The following is an 18,882-nucleotide window of genomic DNA, read 5'->3' on the forward strand; positions in this document are numbered from 1 at the left end:
TAGAATAAATCTCTTGAGTAAAATACACACATAAGATTATTTATTTATATATGAAAATAGTAACAAAATAACATTACAGGTTAAGCCCGTTACATTCAACACATGCCACTTTATTAATTGCTACAATAACTTTTCCAACATATATGTTTTTTATTGATGAAAAATTCACTATTGAAAAGCCCTACTTATAGAACTCCATCACTCCTATAGATGATATGCTACTACATGCAACATGAAACTTAGAAAAACCAGAGCTCTTGCACAAGTTCTCAAATTCAATCTCAGTTCTTTCCCTCCCTCCATGTGCTAAAAGCATGTGATTGTCCACAATACTACTATGCTTAGATGCATCACTTGAATTTGGAACCTCTAGAATTATATAGTCCATAACAATCACTTTTCCATGTGGTGGCAAAGCTTTGTGACAGTTTCTTAAAAATTTTATACAATCTTCATCTCCCCAATTGTGACATACACGCTGAAATGACCAAAACCAAAGAAGAAAATGTGATTATAAATTTTATACTATATATTGAACTTCTCTTCAAAAGTATAAAATTAAACTCTCATGTAATGTACCAACCTTTACTAAAATGGCATCCCCATTTGGAACACTTTCAAACATATCTCCTCCCACATGCTCTATACCTTCATGCAGAATAAGTGTTAATTTGCTAATTCATAATTGTTACAAAATTTTAAAATATTGGTAATTTCTTTTATGTATAGAAAAAAAAAACTAGCTATGTATAACATACACTGACACAGACATTGCACACGACATAGACACGGATACTTTGATACGTGTAATTTTCAATCTAAGACACAAAGGACATGGATGTATATATAATATAATTATGAATTATATAAGTTGATAATCAAGATTTATGTGAATAAATATGGCTGAATTTTATTCTTTGTGGCATAAAGATGTTTTTCATGGTTAATTCAAAAAGATTTGTTCCTTATTTCTATAATCATAATAAAAACTTATACAATACGTTTGAGTTTTTAGAATATCACTGTATTTGTTTTTTTAAAATTATTTTGGAACCATGCTAGAATTGTCAAAGATCTAAAAGATATTTTTTGAATTAGACACTTCATCGATATGTGTCATACAAATGTCATACAAGTGTCATACGCATATCAATATTCGATACGTGTGTGTCCAATACGAACATACAATTTAAGAGTAGCATAAATGTACCTGGATGAGGAGGTGCATCTTGAATTGTCCGAGGCAAATCAAAATTAAGTCCTTTAATTGAAGGGTACGTAGAGAGAATGAGTTTGAGGGTATGTCCTATTCCACCTCCTACATCAACCAATGTTGACAACCCCTCAAATCCTTTATATACTTTGATTACCCTTTTAACTTCTATTGGACTAGCATGAGCCATTGCTTTGAAAAACATTTCATTCAACTTTGTATCTTTCTCCATATATTCAAATGGGAGCATTCCATAAACACTTTCGAAATGGTTACTGCAATTCGGGTCCAGATATGCACCTTTTGCATCCTTCCTAGTAAGAGCACAAATGATATGAAATCATATTACAAGTCCATGACTTATACCACTCAGAATTTTTTCTATATTCAAAATTACTTTTCAAATTGTACCATTCAAAATATAAGTGTTACAAATATATTTTTGTATCTTAATATCAAATTGATCATAGAAATAAGTTGTTTCTTCTTGGAACTTTGTAGCTTCTCCGGGCAACCATAGATCAGTAAAAAAGATTATTTTGTTCTTAAAAAATACTTTTGTACAATTTAAAAACTGTTATTTTTTCTATTTATACCTCTCCCTGATTCTATCATCCGAAATATACTTTTTTTTTTCTTTAAAAAATTCAATTTAAACTACAGAATTCGAAAGGTGTCCTTGAATTCCATAATAGCTTGTGAATTACTTTTTTTTTTCTATTTTGTATTGTACAATGTATTTTAAATTATATAATACGAACAATATTTCTAGATTCAGAATTACTTTTTAGATTGTAAAATCCAAAATGTGGTGTTACAATTTTTTTTACAAGAAAAAAATGAATTGAAAATCTTAAAAAGATTGGGTTAAAATTTAAAAAAAAATATGAAGAAATGAATTCTTAAACAATACAACTCAATGGTTGGATTTTCATCAATTTAGAGAATAAATCCTAAACCCTAAAAAAACTAAACCAAGAAATTAGAAGTAAAATGAAAGTATTAATTACCAAAGGTTATGAAATCCGCGATGAAATAAAGTTGAGAGTGGAGCCACAGAGTTTCCTTCATCATCATAAGAAAAGTATTGTCCAACAGGTGAGAGAGCATAAACTCTTTCTCTCTTACCATCTTCATTGCTGCGAATGGAGCAATGCAGAAGAGAGTAACTGGCCAACAATGGCAGCATTCTTTCAAGCCTATTAGCCAATTGAGGGTGCTCATTTGGAATCAAAGAGGCAATTTGAGAGGCAGAAAAACTTGCATCATCACAACAACTCTTTGCCTTTGCTATCACATCAAACAGATTCATGTCTATGGCAGCATTTAGAACTGCAGGAAGAACATTGCTGAAACAAAGCAACAAAGCAGAAAGGTATGAATCATCAACCTTTTCTACTTCCAAGGGAACTTCAATCTCTTTGGAGTTTGAACCCATTCTCACTACTGTTTATTGTTGTGTACTTTGTGTAGTTTTTGTGATGTTTATATAGGCATCACATGCTTCTTCATTACATCTTCATCGTTGGAATATAAGTTTAAAAACTAATTTGATAAAACTATTTTATTCAAATATATAAATATAAGATAAAATTAAGACTCTAATTTATAAAAGAATATTTTAAAAATATTAACAGCTAATTAAAATATGAACTTTATTCTTATATTTAACTAAAAGCTAAGAAAGGTAAAAGGGTATATTAAAATCTAATGTACTCTTACCATATAAATTATTTGAGATAGCATGTGCATGAGGCTTCTATCGAAGTATCAAATTATTTGTTTATTTATTTTTCAATAATTTCATAAAATATGTTAATATAACATAAAATGAAGACTATAACTTATAAAAAAACATTTTCAATGATTTTATAAATAGAGTATATCATGTAGATTTAAATATGTGTATTATTTAGACCAGAGTGTGTCAATAATGGTTAAAAAAAAGACTTTTTTATGATAAATATAAAATGATAAGTCATAATGCATTAAAGTATTAGGGAGCAAACATATTTCTTCAAAAAAAAATAAAGAAATTTGGGGGATACTGACGTTTTAACCAGTGGCATTAACAATTATCAACCAACAAATTCTAACACTAATTAAGAGAGGAAAATAAAAAAAAAAAAATACTCTGACGTGTAAAATTGTATCTTTTGTAAATTTTTACAGTGAAATATAAATTAAATTAATATCTCTAATTTCCCTTCAAATTTATTGTGGTGGAGAACCTTTCAATTAGTCTAAAATTGTCTCACAAGTCAAAAAATCTTTGGGAAAAAATTGGCAATCTTTGGAAAAAAAATGGCTTGATAAGGAAATGAGTGGTTTGGCCTAGTGCTGAGGTATTCTGTAAAATGAAACTTCTTGTTTAGGACTTTCTCCCAAATAAGAAAAGTCAAGTTCCATATGTTTTGTTTTGACATGAAGGTTGAACTAAATTACATATATTATATATATTATGCTTTTGCTAACTCAATTAGAAATGAATAAAATTACCTACATGAAATAGAAAAAAATAATAATTAATTGTTATAGTTACTGAATTAGAGACCATTTTAGAGACTATAAATTTGTGTAAACTAATTTTAGAAAAAAAAATAATTAATTACTATATTAAAAAAATTAGATATTATTTTAGAAACTAAAAATATTATTGATATCTAAATTAGTTTTTGTTATTACTAAATAATTTTTAAACTGACGTCTAATTAGATATCAAGGTTTTAGATATCAACTTTAAAATCTAAATAATTGGTAGTTAAAACTTAGATAGTTAATTAGAAACCAATTTAGAAACTATTTATCAAAAATAAAAACTAATTTAAATACCAATAATTATTTTTAATCTTTAAAATAATATCTAATTTTATTAATATAAAAATTAATAATTCTTTGTTTCTTAAAATTGATTAAAATATATATATATATATATATATAACAAGGAGGGAAAATATAAAACATCATTATACCTACAACAGCATAAACTATAGTTTAGTAATTGTGATACACAATTACCAAAACAAATAATTAATTGGTTTCTCTTTCGTTCTCAGAAAGTAACGAATGATAATAATAACCAATTTCAGTTTCTTACGTTTTATCTCTTGCATACCAAATTCTAATATAAAAGTTAACGTTTGATCCACAATTATTTACATATTGGTATATGTTGTTGATATTATCATTACGAGTACAATTGCTTTTCTCGTTCAACAAATCTCTCATAGTTTGAACTCTAATTTTTCTCTTGAGTAATTGGTGATACTAAACTATCTTTTAGGCATAGAAATTCAGTATGAGTTAAACAAGTTTTTGGTTATGACTCAACGCAAGTATGTGTATGTCAAAGATCTTTTGCTTAAAACTCAACATGTTTCCTCTTCTATGGTCTCTTCATGCAAGTTGTCCAAAACCAGATCAGACACTATTTAGTGTTTAAATCTCAAATCAAATTATGATATAAAAAAAACATACATTCTTAGGACTACTTAAAAATTGGTAAATTTTCACAAGTTAAAAGACAGGAAAATATTGTTTTATCATGTGCCTTTTTTGAACGGGTGCTATATGTATTTTATGAATAACATATATTTGTAGTATATTCAATATTGAACACTCAAATATTACATGCCACTTTATTAATTGCTACATTCACTTTTCCAAAAAAAAATAATTATTCAAGATTGCTTGCATATGTTGATTACTACTCCAAAACTCTATTTTTGCTTGAAAACTCCTGAAAAACTCTATTTATAGAACTCCATCACTCCCACAGCTGATATGCTAGTACATGCAACATGAAACTTGGAAAAGCCAGAGTTCTTGCACAAGTTCTCAAATTCAATCTCAGTTCTTTCCCTCCCTCCATGTGCTAAAAGCATGTGATTGTCCACAATACTACTATGTTTAGATGCATCACTTGAATTCGGAACCTCTTGAATTATATAGTCCATAACAATCACTTTTCCATGTGCTGGCAAAGCTTTGTGACAGTTTCTTAAAAATTTTATACAATCTTCATCTGTCCAATTGTGACATATAGACTGAAATGATCAAAACCAAAGAAGAAAATGTGATTAGAAATTATATGCAGTATATTGAACTTCTTTTTAAAAGTACAAAATTAAACTCTCATGTAATGCACCAACCTTTACTAAGATGGCATCTCCATTTGGAACACTTGCAAACATATCTCCTGCCACATGCTCTATACCTTCAGGAAGAATGAGTGTTAATTTGCTAACTGATAACTTTGACAAACTTCAAAATATTGATAATTGATCATTTCTTTATATATAGAGAAAGAGAACTAGCATCTATGAGACTCGGATACGCCTCTTAAATGGTGTATCATTGTCGTACAACATTCGTAGAATACGTATTGGTGAAATGTACAATTCAAAATATATATGTTGAATTTCTGACAATTCTAACATGGTTCTAACACAATTTAAAAAAGAAGAAATACATTAATTCTCTAAAATTTTAAACTTATTATATAAATTTTTAATATGATTATAAAAAATAAGGAACAAATCATTTTAAACAAATCATGTGAAACATTTTTCTATTAAAAAAAACTGAAACGTGCACATAAATCTTTATATGTAATTTATAATTATATAAATCTCTATATCACATAGAATAGAATAGCATATATGTACCTGGATGAGGAGGTGCATCTTGAATTGTCTGAGGCAAATCAAAGTTAACTCCTTTAATTGAAGGGTATGCAGAGAGAATGAGTTTCAAGGTCTGCCCTACTCCACCTCCTACATCAACCAGAGTAGACAACCCCTCAAATCCTTTGTATACTTTGAGTACCTTTTTCACTTCTATTGGACCAGCATGAGCCATTGCTTTGAAAAACATTTCATTCAACTCTGTATCTTTCTCCATATATTGATATGATGGCATTCCATAGACACTTTCGAAATGATTACTGCAATTTGGGTCCATAAATGCACCTTTTGCATCCTTCCTAATAAGAGCACAAATGACATAAGAAGCATATTAAAGTCCATGACTTCTACCACTCAGAAAAGGATTAACTTAATTACTCATTTCTTCTTGTTTCATTGTTTTCCTTTAGCTCAACACTCTTCTTTAAATCTTATGCACATATTTTTTATAGCAGAACTTAGTTACACAGATAAGTACTTCATGGTGCACCACTTAATGACAAACTAGCATGTGAACTTTGTATCTTAATATCAAATTGAGCATAGAATAATTCTAATGTAAAACGAATCCTTAAACAACACAACTCAATTGTTGGATTTTCATCAATTTAGAGATTAAATCAAAACTAAACCAAGAAATTTGAGGTAAAATGAAAGTAGTAATTACCAAAGGTCATGAAATCCACGATGAAGTAAGGTTGAGAGTGGAGCCATAGAGATTCCTTCATCATCATAAGCAAAGTATTCTCCAACTGGTGAGAGAGCATAAACTCTTTCTTTCTTACCATCTTCATTGGTGCGAATGGAGCAATGCAGAAGAGAGTAACTGACCAACAATGGCAGCATTCTTTGAAGCCTATTAGCCAATTGTGGGTGCTGATTTGGAAGCAAAGAGGCGATTTCAGAGGCAGAGAAACTTGAATGATCATCACAAGAACTCTTTGCCTTTGCTATGACATCAAACAAATTCATGTCTATGGCAGCGTTTAGAACTGCAGGAAGAACATTGCTGAAACAAAGCAACACAGCAGAACGGTATGAATCATCCAACTTTTCTACTTCTAAGGAAACTTCACTGTCTTTGGAGTTAGAACTCATTTTCACAAGTGTTTAGTTGTTGTGTGCTTTGTTTAGTTTTGTCATGTTTATATAGCCACGTCATGATCTTCATTATTGGAATATAAGTTCAAAATCAAATTTCATAAAACTGTTTTATTATGTTAATATAACATAAAAGTAAGGCTCTAACTTGTTAAAAAAATATTTTAAAAATATTAACAGCTAATTAAAATATGAACTTTATTCTTATATTTAATTTAACTAAAAGCTAAAAAAGGTAAAAGGGCATATTAAAATTATTTTTGTGCCAAATTTAATATAATTAGTCGGTTGGTGGGATGAAAAGGCACGTGCATGAGGCTGCTATCAAAGTATGACTTCTCTTTGGGTAGGTGTTTACCACTTTTAATTGGTCCATTTTTGGTACTTTAAATATTCAGTAAGTCAGTGTTTTTGTAATTAAATTATTTGTTTTTTATTATTCAATAATTTTATAAAAAGTGATATTTTGTAGATTTAAGTATGTATTATTTAGACAAGAGGGTACTAATAGTGTTTAGAAAAAAGAAAACTTTTTATAATAAACATAAAGTGATAAGTTGGCAATGCATTAAAGGGAGCAAGCATATTTCTTCTTGAAAGAATAAAGAAATTTTGGGGGTTTTGATTTTTCTTAACCAGTATCATTAGAACATTTGTCAACCTACAAATACTAAAAAAATCTATTGAAACACTAATTAAGAGAGGAAAAAGAATAGTTTTGACATGTAAAAATGTATCTTTTTTTAATTTTTTATTATGCTATCATTTTTTTTAATTCCTTTTAATTATTTAACCAATATTCTAAAGGCATTTATTAACAAGATCTTAATTTTTATTCATTTTTCTTCCTACCTATCCAAGGAAATTTTTATTCATTTTTAATCTTATATTTCAGAAAATAATGTTATCTTACAATTAGTAATAATTGGAAGTATATATTTTTATAATTTTATGAGTTGAAATAAATAACTTTCATTGAAACTTAAACAAAATGTAATCTTAAAGATATATTTAATTATGTTAAAAGTATCTATCCTTTACGTATGAATTAAACTATTAAGTCAACAAAATTGGCTGCTCTTTAAAAACCATTTTTCCCAAAATAAAGTTATATGTTTTATATATATATATATATATATATATATATATATATATATATAACACTTAAAAATCAGGGTATACTTTTAATTTTCCTTTATGTTATATTTTAAAGAATCTCTAATTTGTTTTTCTTTAGGCTTTTAATTTCTAATCATTTATAATCCACAATTTTGAATTTTGGAATTTTGATTTATAATATGTTGAGTTTTATAAAAGATAATTATCTATACTTTGTTAAATTATTAAATACTTTTTCATTTTGGACATAGCTATACTTGTCAAAATGAATAAATCCACGTATCTCATGACGCCGCCAAATAATTCTAGATGAGATATATGTAAAATGAGATGCAACTTTTTGGTCAAATGGTTCATCTTAAGAAAAACAAAAACAAAAATATTTAAAGTGAAAATTTACATATTTATAAAATTGAAGTTATAGAAATGAAATTAATTTTAAATATAATGATTAATTAAATATGTAAATTCTAATAGAAGCATATATTTTAATAAAACAACATTTGATTAAGTTTATATTCATAGATGAGTGATTGATAAGGTTATGGGCAATTATATCATCTAACTTATCTTCCTCGTGGACCTCTACGGTGATAGGGTGCGACATTAGTCAGTGTGCCATACTTTGGCTTCTTCAATGACCTTCAAATGTGTAGAGAATATTCCCAGAGAGTTTTCGCAATAACACACAGGTATCAACAACCTGCAATCGAGGAAGTGCAACAATTAAAATATCAACCATTCAGAAAGATAATTTGGTCCTCAAAGGCACCATCAGCATCCAATCACAGCACAACACTAAGATGACACATCACAAAATCTTCCATTTATTAATATTATGATATTGGACAAATGCTTCAAACATCAAATAAGCATTCTAAAACAGGGTTTTTATAAGAAATAACACAAGCTTCTCAAATGCTTAGAATAAGCAAACAAAATTACATGAAGCATCAACCACATTAACAGTCGTTCTGTTGAGACAAAAGCCTACACATTTACCTTAACAGAAATATCCCATTTTTTTAAAACATGGCATAAATGCAGGGAATAGCTGAGCAAAATAGTGAATACAACAAAAATGGCATTGGTTTTTGAGGACATCGCAATACCAGAGAGTCTGCTCAATATACTGGGAGGAATGTTCCGATCAATTTTGAGACTTCCAAGCTACTATTTCACCAGAATAATGGATGGAACTGCACAAGAGGTGCGCCTTGCAACCATATCCGTTTATGGGCTCAATTTCTTGCTTATCAGAGCAATGTTTTAAAACATTAACAATTGCAATCTCTGATCCTTCAGCCAAACCAAATACGGACCCAGTAGGCAATCAAGTTGTCCAAAAGCATGCTTTAAGTATTGCTTCTTCTATCACATACTCAACGTGTCCAAAGACCCTAACATTGCCACATTACAACTCCAAAGAAGCCATTTCCTCGCGAAGGTAAAGAGCCCTCGCAGTATTCCCCTTTTTGATGTAGCCATCAATCAACTCCTCATACACACTCACATCCACAGCCACCAACCGTTCTCTCATCACCCTCAAATACCTCTCTGCATCTTCAACCTTTCCACAGTGACACAAACACCGAACAACCGTCACGAAAACTGACAACCCAGGACTCATACGTTTGTACTCCATTTCATAATACAACTTCAAAACCTCCTGAACCTCCTCCTTTCCTGCATAACCCTGCATCAAAAGAGAATAAGTAACATCATCCGGCAAAAACCCTTTATCCATCAACACACTCAACATTCCATTCGCTTTCTGCACTTCACCCTTTTCACACAGCCTCTCCACCACCTTATTAAACACCACACAACTAGGCACAAACCCAACCCTCACCATCTCATCAAAAACCCGCACACTCTCTTCCGAATCCGCCGCAACAACAACGTGCTCAAACGTCTCACCGTACGGCCTCAGCCCCTTCCCCTCCATTTCACGCACCAAACCAATAGCCTCCTCGACTCTCCCATCTCTGCAAAACGCTCCAACAAACGACGTGTAAACAAACGCGTTCGACTCAAACCCTCTCCCCACCATCTCCCTATACACCCCCCACGCGGAATCCAAATCCCCCAACACGACCTTCGTATGCAACACAAGAGACCACACAACGGTCTCGTGAAGCAAACTCTTCTGCAACAGCCTCTTCAACAAAACCACGACATCACACTCCGATTCCGCCACGCGTCCCCTCTCCAAAATCCTCATCATCAAACTACAATTCACGATCATAGAAGGAGAACGGAAAGTACTCTTCCGCATAATTCGATCCAGCGTATCGACAATCTCCTGCAACTCACCTTCCTTGCACAACGCATCAACCATAATCCGCAAACTCGTCGAATTAGGGTAAATCCTTCTCCGGATCATGAACTCGTAAACCTCCCAAACGAGAAAACATTTCTCAGACCTCTGAGCCGCGTGAAGCAGGGCGTTGAAACTGACGACGGTGGCGGAGACTCCGCGCTCCTCCGCGTAACGGCAAACGTGAAACGCGATGTCCGTTAGCCTGGCTTTGGCGTAGGCTTGGATGAGAAGGTTGACGGCGAGGGCGCTAGAGGGTGAAACGACGACGTCGAGAAGAGAATCGACGAGTGCGGGAACTGCATGTGAGTGAGTGTTGGTTTTGGTGAGAGAGCGAAGAAGAGCGCGCGCGTGGGTGAGTAAGTTGGCTCTTAATAAGAGGTTGATGGTGATTGTGTAGGAGCGAGTGGTGGGCTGGAAGGTGGAGTTGGGCCGAGACGCGGCCCAATGGAAGAAGCCCAATGCTGGTTTTGCGTCGGAGGGGGAATTGAATTGCAGAAGAAGGTGTTGAACCGACGCGTCGTTTAAGTGGAGGGAACGGAACTGGCGAGTTATGGAGTCCCAGTGGCGTCGCTCTCTGAAGGAATTACACAGTGCCGCAACGACGTCGTCGTCGAGCTTCGGCTTTGAAAACGACGCCGTCTGCGTGTGTATACGACGGAATCTGGAGAGGAAGAAGAGGTTGAAAGCCATGTGGATGTTTTGCTTGCAGTGGTGGTGAATAATGCAAAGAGTGGTCACGTGTGGTGCACGTGCAGGTCATTTCACTGCTAACCAAGAAATATGAGGTAAAATTAAAGTATTAATTACCAAAGGTCAAATTAGGATCCAGAGGAGGAGGAGACAGAGAGAGACGACGGCGTGCGACGGTGCGTGGGGCTTTGACTGTGCGCGTGTGCTAGACGCGAGAGAAGCTCTGGAAGAAAACTTTGGAGATGGCGGAGAAGTGTGAGTAATCGCTGAGGTGATTGTTGAGTTGGGGGAAGAAGAGTGTGAAGGAGTGAGTTAGTGGACAGTGGTGCTTCTCTGTGCCTTCTTCCTTTTTAATTTTTTGTTTCTGTTACATCTTTTTGTTGCTTTCTTCAAATAAGAAATTTACATTATTATTATTATTCATTATTATATATTTTATTAACTTTTATTATATATTATTGTTATTATTAAAGTTATTAAAGTCAATATTAATATTTTGCAATAGAAAAGATTTGAACGATCATCAATAGATGAGAGAATATGCAACCTCAATTTAGTTAGTGATTATACCATGATGATTCTTATTATTTTATTATTATTATTAATGTTATTATTATTATTGAATATTATTCTTACTAAAAAAATTATTACTATTATTATTCTTATTATTATTAGTAAAATTATTAATATTATTGTTATGAGTGGGAGAAACCCTAAAACCAGATTCCCCTGTAAGTATTTTATTACATTTCACGTAAAAATTTCTAAAAATTTTCGGGAAGTTTTAGAATTTTAAAAGGTCATTTTTTGTTTTATTTTACTGTGAGGAAGAAATTATGAAGATGCGTGGGTAAAAAGCCTTAATACTTTTTCACCAATCATTTGAGGGATTTAGTGGTAAAAAAAATGTGAAAATATTGAAAGGTACAGTGACAAAACCATTTTTCATTGCGGCCAATATATACATGAAAAAATCAACAATACCCAATTTTAGGGCTCAATCAGAAAAGATGATATTCACGTCAGTGTCCAATGCAACCGATTTATCTTTGCAAACACTAATAATTGGCGAATGGAACTCTGAGCATTGGAGAAATTATGGACGAAAAATTCTGATAGCTTTTGTAACCTGAAGCCGGCAAAAAGGACACCTGGACACTGCAGAAGAGCATCTACGACACAATACATGACCACAAGGAACTATTGTTATATCAACCTCAGAACTCAGACAAACCCTGCATATCCATGCTGCTTTTGCTGTATCAGCTTCTTTTGTTGCCTTTTCAACCTTTTCCTGTACAAAGTATAATGATGTAGCATGTTATTTCAAACTTATAAGACAGATGAACTTATGCATTATAAAGCATTAAGGTACTTGCTTTAATTCAATCTTTACTGTGTCCTACGGTACAAAAATAAAACTATTGCCCAAAGCTTATACAACTGTAATGTAGTACAGATACAATTTTCATTACAAATCGATACGCTTTCTCCCTTGTAATATCTGACTGAGTCAATATATATGTAGTAAAATCGTTGGTAGATTAGTTTAAGGAGGCATATTTCGTAAATGGATATCCAACTTTCCAACAAGAAACCTATGTTTAAGATGTCAAAATTTTCAAGTTTGATGCGTCAAAACTAACAACGGGTTTGTATATGACACACTCAAACAAACCATAAACAGGTTTTCAAATGATTGTGAAATTAGAATGCCCACATGGCAAACTACCATTCAGAAAGAAAAATATTAATAATGGTATGACACGACGCTATGAAATCATAGTACTAAAAGTTAAAATCACCAACCTGCTCTAACACAAGAGCTGCCTGAGACTCTCTTAGATTTTCTTGCAAATTTATTGTTCTTTGAAGTAGAGATTGCTTCTCCACCTCCATTTTGATCCCAGCAGCAGAGAGTATTTCATTGACTGCCTGCACCAATTCTGCAGCTGAAACCTTGCCAGACTGCTCTCTTACAGGCTGCACCTATTCACACGAAGAGACTTCTCATTCATTTAAGAAAATTGACATGCAAGCAATACAAAATGAACCGACAGAATGCTTTTTTTTAAATGTAACAAGATATGTAACGGTTAAGAAATTTGCATTGAGCATAATATCTAGTAATTGAAAAGGATTAGATGCTTCTTTATTCGGTGGCCTTAGCCACAAACTAAACAAGAAAAATTTTCTTAATTACAAGCTTTTGGTTTCATCCCAACCTTAACAGGTCCAAAAATATCTTGCAGACACATATTATTCATGTGTCAATGGAAAGCACAGGATGATGGGTCACGAATTGCAATGCATGTAATAAATGCAAATTTATGGTACATGGTACTAATAATTAGGGACAAGTTCCAAGGGATAAACCTGAGAGTAGTTTTCTCCCCTTTCTGAGCTCTCTGGGAAATCAACATTGGGCATGTTACTACTTAATAAAGGGCTATCATGCACAATTGTTTCCTTTAGAGGACTGCTAGCTGAGACACTTTTAAATGAAAATACTTGTGATGAAAGGAAAAATTGTGTATCCCCCTGCGCAACTTCAATTTTAATTCTGTAGAGAGCTTGACCTGCAGATGGTCTTACATCTTCCCAAACCCTACCATATTTCAGCTTTTCACCTTGTTGAGACCGCCAAGCTACTATTTCACCAGAATAAAAGGGTCTCAATGGATGGAACTGCACAAGACGTGCATCCTGTGGCAATATTTCCTTGCCAACCATATTGCTGCTCCCATTTATGGGTTCAACTTCTTTCTTATCAGGGCAGAGTTTTAAAACATTAACAACTGCAATCTCAGATCCTTCAGGACAACCAAATAAGGGCCCAACAGGCAATATGATTGGAGAGCCTAATACCTGACTGACTATAATAGCAATGAGATCAAAAAGGGAAATATAAGTGGGTGGTTCAGCAACTAGAATACAGGATCTTGATTGGTTCAAAAAATAAAGAGTTTGACGAGCAGAATCATTCTTCCACTCAGGGATGGTGAAATCTTTGCCTGCACGTGTAACATCTACTAAATTGGGCAATAGCAGAAATTTTGTCTTAAGACACTTAACAAATTGCATCTTTTGTGCAGTAGAGTTCAATAAGCCTTCTATTGTATCCAATGAAAAGCTATTGAATGCAGGAATGTAGCTGCCCATGCTTTTAATAATGGTCCAGACAGCAGTTTGAAGAGACTTGCTTGATAACTTCTGTTTGAGGGTCACCAATAAAACAGACCCCAGAGAACCCAAAGTCTGTAGTGCGTGACTCTCATCTAGTTCCTGTAAACCAAACAGAAAAATTCCAGTAAGTAAAAGCCTAATGCAGACAAAAGTTAGATAACAATAAATAGGAAAATGCTCCTGAAATCTTGCTACCTCTATGACAATGTCAGACAATTTTTTGATGCCGAGCATGATACATACTCTCTCAGGAAGATCTGCATGGACAAATCTAATTCTGGAAGTATCAATACATTTGACATATCGAGAACCATAAGAATCAACATAGACACAGGATCCTGAATGAACAAGTCTGCAGCCATCATCCGGAACTATGGCTTCTGATTTCCAGTTTGACCCATCTAATGTGTTCCCCTCGACAATTTGATCGCAAATGAAATTCAAAACTTCCATCACTGCACGGAGCTCATTGGGATTTAGTCGCTGATATCCACAAGCTTTCTGAAGATGTAATAGAAGACCCTTTGCAGCAGAAAGTGTTAACATGTCCTGGAGTCCCAAATCTTTAAGAGTCTTTACAAATGGGAGATATACAGTAGGAAGCTCAAAAGCAAATGGAGACAAATTAATCATCAAACGAGCAAAAAGAGCATCGGCCGTCACAAGGCGTGTTCCATTTGCAACGGGCAGAAATGCCACTTTACGTAGCTCTGCCACATCTGAAATAGCATAAGTAATTAGAAATTCAATGTAACAACAACCTAAGCAAACCTGCTTAATCAACATAACAGAGAAGAATTAGAGGTTCACAGAAATGTGATTAGCCAGTTGGTCATGTCTAGTAATTGTGTTAATATCTTAGGTGCATTGACAGACCTATCGTTTCAGGAGAATCAGAGACAAATACCAAAAATATATAAGCCACACCCTTTCTACTCAACCCTTAGCCCAAATGGAATAACATGAGAATAGTGAAGCACCTGAGGAAGAAAGTGAACCCCAAATTTTGTCTAAATATTTCAAAATCTCGCAGGTACATTCCTCAATGTTCATTATTCCTGAAGCAATGGGCCAATGAGCAAGAGTATCTTCCCCTCCATTTCTCCCAATTACCTAGGGAAAAAGAGAGCTAGCATAAAATACATGGATGTAAGTAATGTAAATATAAAATGTAAACCAAAAGTATTGTTTTTACTTGCAAGTGCTTCAAAACTGTACAAAAAGCAGGAGGACTCCGTAGATGCAGAGGTCCCCATGAGTACTCTGGAGGAACAGTGTGTTGTTTGGATAGAATGGGAGCACAACTCCAAGCCAGAGGCCAATCTTTAGACAAAATAGCTTCATTATATGAAGCAAGCACCCTCTTGCAACCAGCACCCGGAAACCCCAGTTCAGCAGGAACACAGGCAATCTTGCCAAGAAGATCACAGAAGTTGTTGCTAAAGAAAAGAGCAAAGTTGGAAAAAACAAACTCAACTACAGATCCTCCTAATGCCCACACTTCTGGCGAAACTTCAGAATGACTGTTGATTATGTCTGTCTCAAAATCATCCAAAACACCTGATTTCATGCACTCAATTCCAAGAAACTCAACTCTTTTGGCACATTCAATTATTACTTCTACCTCTGTAGCAGTCCGAAGCCCAAGTTTCCTTAGTATTCGAAGCCACCCATCTGTACTGAACCTTTCTCCAGGAAATTTTCTTCTCTCACCAAAGAATATAGATATTAAGATAGCATCACCAGGATCAAATAAATCCATGGGCTTCAACAGGTCTGTTGAAAACTCATCCGAATTTCTAACAAATTTAGTTTCTTTCAAAGCTTCAACCACTAATTGATCTGATTGAAGATCATGCCAATTTTTAAAAACATGTATTAATATTTCCTCCTGCTCATTCTGAGATTTTCTCTCAAAGCCAGGCAAGCCAAAGCGTAATAAGATCTGTTGATCATGCAACTCCAGCACTCCGAGGGCTAGAAGAAATGAACTTTCATTTGAATCAGTGGCACAAGAAAGACAATGCTCATCATATGGTTTTAAAAATGAATTTGAAGGGATAATACACTGATCTTGACCTTGCAACTTAGTATAAGAACCAACAACTGTTTTATATATTGGGAGAGAACGCAAAGCTTCAATTTCTTCGGGGTTATAGTGAAAGTCATTGGAGAAGAATTCATCAGAAAAAAGTGAAAAAAGTGCATCGCAATTTGAAGGTGAGAGATTAGTTGGTTCGGTGAAATACCCAGCTAGCTTAGCTTCCACAAGTTTGGATGCAATGACATGGCCAAGTGATTGACCAGAGATAGAAAAACAATTGCTTGAAGCAGAACAATCAATAAATGCCTCATCAAATATGGGTATGTTACACTGGTTTAACATTGGCAACAACCAGGGATAACTGGTTTTGAATCTTTCAAAAGCTGAAATGTAGGACTTAACTAAGTCAGTTTCAGAAGTATTATCCCTTGTCACCCTAACCCCACTCACATAACTTTCAGCAGATTCTCTTTCCGAAATACCACTTGTTGAATTTGAGTGCTCCAAAAGAGGAGGAACGAATATCATATGCCGCTCTCTTACACGGCACAAGACTGGCCTACCAAGAAATGCAGGAATTAGGGGCCAATCAGAGAAAAGGTTTAATTCTTGTTGTGAGCCCTTAAAACATTTCCAAAATATTCTTAGCCATTCAGGAGAAGGACCCCCTTGACTTCCAGAACTAGGTATTTTCTCCCAAGAAAGCCATGGAGCCATATTTGATCCCATTACATGGTTCACCCAATCTTCATGGAAAATTAGTTTCATATGATTGGCCAGTAGATTAAGGGAGAAGCCCCGCATTTTCAGTAGTGACTGAAGTGAAAAATTAGAAAAAATACCACCTAAGAGAGGCCTGTCTATTACTTTAGGATGAATAAATTTTTCTCCCAAGGGAAGCATTAACGACTGTTGCTCTTTATTCCCAATCCAAAGTTCAGTAAAGCCCAATTTTTTTAAATGGCCAGTTCCAGTCGGAAATGGTAAGCCTTTGAGTTCTGAAGCAATCAATATGAACTTCGGGTCCCTATTTTGATGAATGGAAGTCATAGCATTACTGTAAGCCCCAGGTGCTCCTGATCTACCAATATCTTCAACAACACCCCGACCAAAATCAAATAAAGCCTTCCCTAAACTTGTCACCATTTCCAATGCATCTCCAGAACTGGCTTCTCCCCGAGTAGTGGATCCTTGAATATTATACCCATGCTGAGAAGAAGTGATTCTGTGGATATCAGTTTCTCGAGAAAAAGCACAGGCAGTAGCGGAATCATTATCTCTGGCTGAGCTGGATGACTCTGTTTGCTGAAAATCAGACAAGCAATATTCGAGAACATCTATATACATGTCAACTGATCGCAGAGCAAATGGTTTTGAAGAAACTTTTAGGAGATCCCTAACCATTTTAGGTCTAATTTCTCGCACTGAAAAACCCACAGCTTGGATTTCAGTCACCAATTCCCATGGTACTGAAAATACAGGATAATGCTCTTTTACAAAGCTGCAAACTGTAGCTGGAAGCAAATTACCAACCAACCCATTCCCTGGCTGTGAAAGAAACATGCCTTCTTCAGCCTTGACCAAATTTCCTGAGTACAGCTGCCATACTGGAAGGTCAATAATACGAGAATAAAATGGACGTATTACCTGATCTTTAAGGCATTCCCAGTCAGCCTTAAGAACAACTGTTGTTGGACTTGGAGGGTTGTTATCGAGATTAGCATGCTGATCAATCAGAACTTGACTCTCACAAGATCGTGGCCAGAAGTAGTAGATTTGATCTCTATAAGCCTTCAAAGAGAGACTTATTGCAGAATAGGCACTAGAATCAAATAATGAACTTGGAATATCTCGTCTTAGCTTCTGAATCTCCAAAACCATTTCAACGTAGGAATCACATACACAGGACATCACCTCTCTGTTCCAAGATTCAATTAATTGATTTCCAGCATCAAAGTGTCCCTCAGTGGAAGCCCCTCTGTCTTGGTATTTAAAGAGAAAACGACCCCTATTGTGACAAACAAGGAAACAACCTATGACAGTGACAGGCATGTTTATACAACCAGACAAAGGAAGAGGGGCCATAATTGAGCTCCTTGAGTAAACATTGGCATGATGACCATTGCTGGATACAAGTGCTGCTATTCCAGCAACAGGAGTCAAGTTGTATGCAAGATACCGCCTGAGCAGAAAAAAATGGAATTTTGATAGATATTACCAAACAAAACAGAACTTTCATGAGATAAACATAATATATGGAACATAAAACTTCAATTATCATTACTCTTGATTCAGTTTCAAGATAAATTAAGACTTGTTTACTGTCCTACCCAACTCTAATTGAAAAAGAGGAATAAAGAATGAAAAGGCTGCAGTATGAATGCACCCTTGCTTATGATCAAGACAAAGAAGCAATGTGCAAAGCCAAGGAATTTTTTTCCAAGAAATAAACAAACCATGGAAAATAACTTCCACATTCATAAACTTCTCTTTGTTTTCTTATTAATGGCTATTTTATATT

At 34.1% G+C, this 18,882-nt stretch overlaps 3 protein-coding genes across 4 annotated transcripts in view; all 3 read right to left on the reverse strand.

Moving 5' to 3' along the window:
• Nucleotides 1-9,370, reverse strand: LOC137808802 (uncharacterized). Its single transcript, XM_068610085.1, has 9 exons — nt 9,231-9,370; nt 6,566-8,821; nt 5,881-6,197; nt 5,365-5,429; nt 4,966-5,259; nt 2,224-2,663; nt 1,211-1,527; nt 584-648; nt 1-478 (listed from the first exon to the last, which is right to left on the reverse strand). Exons 2-9 carry the CDS (start codon nt 6,994-6,996, stop codon nt 182-184), a joined length of 2,226 nt encoding a protein of 741 aa, XP_068466186.1. The 5' UTR covers nt 6,997-8,821; nt 9,231-9,370; the 3' UTR covers nt 1-181.
• On the reverse strand, nt 8,921-12,235 carry LOC137806012 (pentatricopeptide repeat-containing protein At1g66345, mitochondrial). Its single transcript, XM_068605886.1, has one exon. The coding sequence runs from the start codon at nt 11,129-11,131 to the stop codon at nt 9,533-9,535; it is 1,599 nt and encodes a 532-aa protein (XP_068461987.1). The 5' UTR covers nt 11,132-12,235; the 3' UTR covers nt 8,921-9,532.
• LOC137806011 (uncharacterized) overlaps nt 12,062-18,882 on the reverse strand; it is a 23,015-nt gene continuing 16,194 nt past the window's right edge. Inside the window, exons 8-13 of one of the 2 annotated variants that reach the window (XM_068605885.1) lie at nt 15,513-18,543; nt 15,298-15,430; nt 14,513-15,036; nt 13,508-14,416; nt 12,941-13,114; nt 12,062-12,425 (exon numbers count right to left, since the gene is read on the reverse strand). In XM_068605885.1, coding sequence (XP_068461986.1) covers nt 12,228-12,425; nt 12,941-13,114; nt 13,508-14,416; nt 14,513-15,036; nt 15,298-15,430; nt 15,513-18,543 — 4,969 coding nt within the window. In that variant the 3' untranslated portion in view covers nt 12,062-12,227. Of the gene's footprint in view, nt 12,426-12,940; nt 13,121-13,507; nt 14,417-14,512; nt 15,037-15,297; nt 15,431-15,512; nt 18,544-18,882 lie in introns of both variants that reach the window. The other variant, XM_068605884.1, reaches the window with a different exon arrangement.

This window comes from Phaseolus vulgaris, chromosome 3, assembly GCF_000499845.2.
Source record: "Phaseolus vulgaris cultivar G19833 chromosome 3, P. vulgaris v2.0, whole genome shotgun sequence".
Lineage (NCBI taxonomy): Eukaryota > Viridiplantae > Streptophyta > Magnoliopsida > Fabales > Fabaceae > Phaseolus > Phaseolus vulgaris.

Excerpts from the sequence above, each read along its gene's own strand:
- LOC137806012 (XM_068605886.1), bottom strand. The coding sequence starts at position 11,131 with ATGGCTTTCAACCTCTTCTTCCTCTCCAGATTCCGTCGTATACACACG.
- LOC137808802 (XM_068610085.1), bottom strand. The coding sequence starts at position 6,996 with ATGAGTTCTAACTCCAAAGACAGTGAAGTTTCCTTAGAAGTAGAAAAG. Across the intron at positions 5,260-5,364 it reads GAGATGCCATCTTAGTAAAG|TCTATATGTCACAATTGGAC; the intron begins GTTGGTGCATTA and ends TGATCATTTCAG. Across the intron at positions 2,664-4,965 it reads GAGTGATGGAGTTCTATAAA|ACAGTAGTGAGAATGGGTTC; the intron begins TAGAGTTTTTCA and ends ACACAACAATAA.